Below are 8,031 nucleotides of genomic sequence, written 5' to 3'. Positions count from 1 at the left end.
TGCAGAATTGATGCGCTACATGTAAACGATATACTTTGTTGTATTTTCCTGTAAAAATAACGGAGTTCCTTTGGAATTCTTCAGCTTTTAAGAACTGCCGGGTTTTCCTGTAGTGGGCGGAGCTAATGCGCTAACGACAATCTCATTGGCTGGCGCTCACCTATTATCGTCCCTGTTTTTATTTCAGCGAATCAGTTCGAGCGAACACACACAACCGGATTAATATTCATGAATCCAGTAGCTCATTAATCCTTTTTTTATATTGTTCTTAGTAGAATTCGTATAATAATAATATCTTATCTAATTACTAAACTTCTATTATTAAATAATACTTGATTATCATATTATAATGCTTGACTGCTTGACTGACTGATATTAAGAGTGTACTTTCAGATATTTAAAAAGCTGTACCATTTTACAAACATTATATACGTTTGTAAAATGGCATAACTTTTTTTTAATATATATATATATATATGTGTAATATTTCAGTCTGGCGAGTAAACAAAAAAATATCATAGCCGATGGCGATTCAATGCCAAGGTGTCCGTAGAGGGTTGACTGTAAAACCAGTTTGTGCTGCACTGTATGTGTGTTGTCCTATCGTATCATATGTTGTTGCCTTATTAAAAAATATGCTATACATTTAAAAGAAATGTATTTTAATTTTATAGTAGCGGTATAAGCGTGTATATATAATACATTCATGAATGGATTTTATAATACAAATATCAATGTGTAACATTTTACCATATTTAGTGCAACACTTTTATTTGTTCCGCACAAAATATAGTTTTCACTAAATGTTTGGATTTGTAAAATTATCGTGCACTGATTTTTCTAGAATAACATTTGCTGCCGAATTATCCACTAGTTTGATAATTTTTTGTCATAGATTATAAATATACATAGGCCTATATTTTATCATATTTGTTTATTTTATTTTTCTTTATAATGAAGTAGTCTGTATCTAGTAGATTGTGAAATAATGAATATCAGTTCCACACACAGAGATGTATAAATTCTACATTTATTCAAATGAGGGAAAAAAACTTCACTGGTATCGGATCGATATCGGCCAATACTGAACCCTAGGTATCGGAATCGGAGGCGAAAAAGGCGGATCGGAGCATCCCTAAATTCGGAGAGAAATAAAACCGAAATTATTTAAACGCAAAACTGAACCAAAAAAAATGCAGTTCACAAGTGTGTATTGAACCATGGATGCTGTATTGAACAGTTCAATATTATATTGAGAATTGTAGCATCCCTACTGTCTGTCTGTCTGTCTATCTGTCATCCGTCTGTCTGTCTGTCTGTCTCTCTTTGTCTTTATTTATCTGTCTGTATTTATTTGTCTGTCGATGATGGAGGTCGTTGTGGTCTCGTGTTCAATCTGCTGTGATGTAGTATTTCAACAATCTTTAACTGCATAAACAAAAGCTAATATAAATGACTTACACAGTCAGCTTGTCTGTTGTAATTATCATTAACGACTCATTCTGCGGTGATGTCAGTGATGAGCCAATGAACCGCTCTGCAGGTTTCACCACGCTGACGTACCTGCGGGTTCACGTGCAGAAGCATCATGGGCAGGAGTGGAAGGAGAGCGGCTTGGGCCCCGGGGCCGTGCTCGTCTGCCAGCTGTGCGGTGTTCACTGCAAGACCCCCACTCAGCTGCAGGGCCACATGGGGACCCACAACCCCCCCGGCAGCGAGCCGGGCCCCGGTGGCCCCAGCAGCAGCAGCGAGAGCAGCACCGTCACGCTCTGCAGCATGGTGTCGGCCCCCGCGGTGTTCGTGAGCGGGAACACGGTGCTGGACCTGCTGGTGACCGACTGCTCCAGCATCATGCCGCAGAGCTAGCGACTGTACTCACACACGCATGACCCAAACAGACCGTATACTCCCTAGTACACTAAACACGCCAAGGACAAACTGAAGACAGGCATTCTGAGTGGAATCCTTCAGTTTTATCACATGCACACCAGTGCTGGGCAGTGACTGCTTGCAGTAATATTACTTTTTATTATTATTATTAATTGTTAGTTACATTTTATGGGGAAGATATGCAACTTCTGTGGAGCGTGAAAGAAAAGTGGTGTAACTAATTACTGTTGCCAGAAAATAATATGTAAGAATATTACTTTTGAAAGGAGTAACTAGTAATGAGTAATATATTAATTTTTGTGAGTGAGGAGCCCAACACTGACGCACACACACGCATATATGATGAGAAGTACTGTAGCACGATGCGCTTCGCAAGAACACCTCTCAGTGATGCACATAACACCGCTTTACCTTGACCTCCGAGAGTTCATCTGTGCAGTTTCTGGCGGTTCGGTCTTCTGAAGCTGAAGGATCGGGGCATAACGCTGCAGAAGAAACTTAGAGGGCAGTGTTTTCCCCGAAAACAAATCATTCACGCCCCTTCATTCAGACTGCTGTCACAAATGGAGCTTTCTTCCTTTTTGGAGTTTGACTTTCTTAGGTTTCTCGTTCATTTTCGTTGCATGAAACAGAGCAGCTCTGACATTCTGCTAAATTGCCCCACAGAGCAAAGAAAATCTTGTGGGTGAGTTAATGCCGGGTGAACTATTGCTTTAATGCTTTTAGGACAAAATAGCCATGCTGTATCCACTGTTTCTCCTCTTCTTCTGCTCTGTGTCATGGCTGCGGGACTCTGATGATACTGTGATTGTGTATTGCTACTGTATTTCCTCTGCCTGTAATATCACGGTCCTCTGGCGTTAAGATCCGTTCACAAGTCATCATAGCTCTGGTGACGAAAGACAAAGAGCTGAAGGCTGAAGACGACAGGTTGCATTAGATGAAAGAGAAGTTAAGAGAGCTGAACGGAGAGAGGATTTAACATGAGTTCTTCTGCAAAAGGAACTACAGATACACACACCGTATGTGACACATGCTGCTCATATTTCATCATAAAACTAAGACAGACAGACAGCTCCTGTCTTTAGGTCCATGAAGACTTCTGTCATTGTGACATTGTTTTATTACGTTTGCGCACCTCGTTTCTCATTACCCTTGCTCAAACAATAGCTTTCTCACTTCCACAAGGTAAAAAAAGTATGTATTTAAATATTTATACACTACTGTTCAAAGGTTTGGGGTTAGTAAGATTTTTCACAGTAAAAATACTGAAATATTAAGATCTAAAGCAGCTGTTTTCTGTGTGAATCTCTGTTAAAGTGTAATGTATTTCTGTGATGCGCAGCTGTATTTTCAGCATCATTCCTCCAGTCTTCAGTGTCACATGATCTTCAGAAATCAGTATAATATGCTGATTATTAGAAACATTTCTGATTATCAATGTTTTAAAACAATATTTTTGTGGAAACCGTGATGCATTTTATTTTTCAGGATTCACAGATGAATAGAAACTTTAAAAGAACAGCATTTATTTGAAATAGAAGTCTTTTGTAACATTATTAATGCCTTTACAGTCACTTTTGATCAATCTAATGTTGTTTCTGAATAAAATTATAAATTTCCTGCAAAAAAGACCAAATCATCTTACTGACCCTAAACTTGTGAACGGTATACAGTGCTTTTGCACAGCCTTTAATTTAAGCTGATTGAACAGGTAGATTCAGTCGTGTCTGTACGGTACTCTTGAGTTTGAGTCTGTTTAACTGCGCTAATAATGACCGCTTATGGAAATCCAAATCAGATATCCCTAGATTTCAAGGGTTAGGGTGAGGCCTAACAGCACACAGTACTTGAGGGAAGCCAGAGCTGCTGTCGCGGCTTCCACTAAGACTCTTGTATTTGGTTTATGCTGTTGTGAATGTGTGAAGGGCTGGATCACAAGCACATCTCCGTCTTCCAGCTCCGGGGTTAAGCTGAAGGAGTTCTGTCCTGGACTGGTTGCTTCGGGCGGTTTAGTGTTGGTACTCGTGAGCTTCATGTTAATGTGAGATTTGTTCTTCCCGTGTAGAAACCTAGTGGTTATAAGCGTCGGATACTAGTTAGGTTCTTTCTTTTAATTTAGCATTAAGCTGAAATAATAATACCTCCATCTCTGTACAGCTCTGGCAATGCCTTACTGTATCTACCGCATTTAATTCATCAAACACTACAACTATTCTAAATTATAGTCCATGAACCAGTAAAATAATAACGGGATGTATTTATATTTATATTTTTATATTTCTTAGCAGTATGCATGTCTATAAACAGCAAAACAAAATGTTGATGCTTACCATGATCATAGATATTATGTTATTATTTTGTAGATGATGTTATCATTTTGTAATTTTGACTATTAAAAGGAAATGGCGTAATCGTGGCGTGTTTGATCTGAGATGATCATCACTTATCCTCCTGAAGATGAATCCATCAGTAGTGTGATCATATCTGTACGGTTCATCCAAGCCATAAACACAGTGTTGCACATAACCGTGTGCTGTTAGATTAGCCCGGACCGCTGCTGGAGCTGGCTTCCAATCTTACTCTTATGTTCAATATTAAGCATTAAAAAAGATTTTTTACGGTATGCATACTGAGTTGCAGTTGGTGTCGTGTGTTTGCATATAAACTGACTGGCCTTAGTTTCCTGCCTTTTCCATGTTGGGTTTACTGTCATTTCTATAGTTTAGTTTTTCTAAAAGCATCATAGAAAAAATCCTTAAAATTAATTTGGTATTTAAGTGTAGAATTAGTATTTTATTAATGTCTTTGCAACACATCAAGCATTTAATTTTTTTAAAAAGTCTTTATTTGGATAATATTTGAGAATTTTAATTCAGAATCCATCATTTTATTATATGCATTTAGATTTATAGCAAAGTTTTTGAAAAATACATTTGGCAAATTTTATTTTTGATGTTCGAAGTCTAAAATAATTTGACATTTGTGTAAATAAATACTAATAATTGAATAGCACGTTGCTGTCCTCAATACTGGCATCAGATATCATTACCATCAAACATGTTATAGACATTTCTCCATCAAGGTATGCATTTCAACAAAATGTTTCATTTCAGAAACAAACATTTCATAGCAACCCATGATTTCTCTATTTTAGAATTATTATTATTTATTTTTTTTACATATAATAAAATTAAACATTTCATATTTGAGTGCGAATTTGTATTGGTCGGGACACGCCCACAATCTCACACTGAGGGGCTTATGCTAATGAGACTGAGCAAAGGAGAAAGGGGATTGGAAGGAAGTACACAAGAGTGATTAAAAGCCCTGTAACGCATTACAGCACAGCATTACAGTGCTCTTGTGCTGTATATAAGACATGCTTCAGTAGATCAAGTGTGTCACATCACAAGTGCACATGTTACACAAAAACATTTCTGAACGAAGACGAGCACTTTTAGTTTGAGGCACTTTGAAGGAGTCTCAGAATGTCACTAACTCAGTGTAGTGTTGCATCGTTCATAGAAAAGTCCTGGATTATTATATTTAGCACTGGTCTATAATGAGCTTTAGTCTCTGTGGAGGTCAGCTGAGAGCTTTAAAGGGACAGTTCACCCAGAACGAAAATAGCCACCCTCGTGTCGTTTAGATGCTGTTTTATTTTACTTTATTTGTGAAACACAAATTTGAGATGTTAGGTAGAACGTCTCAGCTGCTCTCTTCCACAATATGAGAGTGGATGTGATTTGTTTGTTTCTGGAGCAGCAGATCAGCATATTATACTGATTTCTGAAGATCATGTGACACTGAAGACTGGAGGAATGATGCTGAAAATACAGCTGCGCATCACAGAAATACATTACAGTTTAACAGAGATTCACAGAGAAAACAGCTGTTTTACATTCTAATAATATCTCACTGTTTTTACTGTATTTGTGATCAAATAAATGCATTCTTGATGAGCAGAAGAGACCTTGTTGAAAAACATTAACAAATCTTAATGACCGTTAAATGGTAGTGTAAGTATATTAAAATCTAGGCCGGTACGATAAGCCAACAATTATTTCAATCTTACAGCAGATAACTGATAAGTGGCCCATTTTATATTTCTATTCTGTTTTGTCTAAATAAATAAAAATGAAACACTAAAGACTAAAATCAATCTTTTTAATGCTAAAAGTGAATTTAGGCATCATGAGATTATAATGTAGAGTATGAAAATGGATCTTAATTTTGAGATTTGCTAAAATTACAGCAGTTACCACACACCACTCCTTACACAAGACCAGTGTTACTTTAGTATCATTGAGATGCTATTCTCATTGTTTTATTATATATTTTCCATTTAAATTTTAAAGTTTAGAATTTTTTTTTTTTTTTTTAATGAAATGTGTAATAATTTTTATTTCTTTATTTCAGGAATCAAAAAATATATATTTTTCATGGTTTTAGTTTTGGTCAAGGATAATAACCCTACACAAATCACTCTCCGTTTGGATGCAAAACAGAAGCTGGCACATTTGACCTAACGTCTACTTTCCACAGAAGAAGAGTGGCTAAGGTGGCTTTAAGCGCACTTTTACCACAAAAATTGTTTAACATTTGTAGTTAGCTTTTCAATATCTCTAATATAACCTCCTGAAACCCTGCGTATGTTTAAAGGGACATGATCTCTGTGGAAACTCCTGTTCTTCCTCTTTTACTCTTCGCTTCGGTCAGAGTTTCCTCCGTTTAAACACACGCGATGCTTTATGAAGTAATGTGACATTTATTTGCACTTTATTCATTTAGTTGTCGCTGAAGTCATAACACAGTTCCTAAGCGTTATTTGTTGTGTTTGTGGGAAGATATTTAATTCTGTTTAGCCTGTCAGTCTCAGGTTTTTGTTAATGGCTCGCTCAAACGATCTGAGCTCTGTCTCGTCAGAAATCAAGGATTCATTTGCAGATTAATTCAGTCTGTGCTTGCAGGTTCGACCGCACCACGAATCAAACAGGAGTGAATAACGGTGCAAAGGCCTGTTTTTGAAGCTTACTTAACCCTGAAATGACTGTATGCTGATCTGAAATCTATGTAAGGAAAAAGCAGGTGCAAACTGTGCACTGTGCTGAATTGGGTTTATGACTCCGCATGCGTTTGTCCCTCGTGAAGCCTCTATAATGTGCTCCGATGAGGATTGTTGAAACTCAGAGCAGTTTGCTAATGAATCATTCAGAAGCTGTTTGCTCACAAATCAGATCACAGTGGCTCATGAACACGTTTGTGTGGAAGCTTGTTAGAATAAAAATATCAAAAGGTCATTGCAACTTTTTTCCTCACTATTGCAGCTTTACATCTCACAATGTTTTGAGTTTGCACCAATTCTCACTTTTTGTTTACATCTCACAATTCTCACCTTTTTCTCTTAAATCTGTCAATTCTGAGAAAATTCTTGTTCTCCCTTTTTTCTGGGAAGTTTAATTTCCCAGTTCTGCCTTTTTTTAATCAGGAAATGGGAGTTTACATCTGCATTCATTCTGATCAAAATCACAATGCTGACATTTTTCCTCTGAATTTTTAGCTTAAATCTTACAATTCTGAGACGAAAAAAGGATAAAAGTTGTGAAACGTAAACTTCAAATTCAAAGATATAAACTTGCATTACTGAGAAAATAGAATCGCAGTAACTTCAGGTTCTCTTGGTTCATTTGATCCGCACCAAAGAAGAAAACGATATATTTGGTCCTGGTCCGCTTCACTCTGGCGTTTTAGAGGCGTAGTGATACGTTCACAACACGATCGGTCGGGTTGAATGACATTATGAAGCTACGAGAATACTTTTTGTGCACAAAGAAAACTAAAATAACGGCTTTATTCAACAATTCTTCTCCTCCGCCATTATCGAGAGCATCACGATGCTCGTAAACAAGGTGCAGCTCATGGAGAATCTTTGAATAAAGCCGTTATTTTTGTTTTCTCTGTGCACAAAAAGTATTCTCGTAGCTTGGTAACATTACGGTTGAGCCACTAGTGTCGCACGGACTGTTTTACTGATGTCCTTGCTATGTTTCTGGACCGGAGAACATTACAGTTGTGTTGCTGTCTCTGGGAGGGTCATCAGAAATATCTTCATTTGTGTCTGAAGATGAACGAAGGTCT

General features: G+C 37.3%; 1 protein-coding gene across 2 annotated transcripts in view; it reads left to right on the top strand.

Moving 5' to 3' along the window:
- Positions 1-3,142, top strand: part of LOC107571770 (myc-associated zinc finger protein-like) — an 11,905-nt gene extending 8,763 nt beyond the window's left edge. For both annotated transcript variants that reach the window (XM_016258136.1, XM_016258137.1), the window contains exon 7: positions 1,544-3,142. In XM_016258136.1, coding sequence (XP_016113622.1) covers positions 1,544-1,866 — 323 coding nt within the window. In that variant the 3' untranslated portion in view covers positions 1,867-3,142. The remainder of the gene's footprint in view (positions 1-1,543) is intronic.
- The last annotated feature ends 4,889 nt before the right edge of the window (positions 3,143-8,031 follow it).

This window comes from Sinocyclocheilus grahami, unplaced genomic scaffold (genome assembly GCF_001515645.1).
Source record: "Sinocyclocheilus grahami isolate Dianchi unplaced genomic scaffold, SAMN03320097.WGS_v1.1 scaffold1648.1, whole genome shotgun sequence".
Taxonomy (NCBI): domain Eukaryota; kingdom Metazoa; phylum Chordata; class Actinopteri; order Cypriniformes; family Cyprinidae; genus Sinocyclocheilus; species Sinocyclocheilus grahami.
This window is presented reverse-complemented; position numbering and strand designations above follow the sequence as displayed.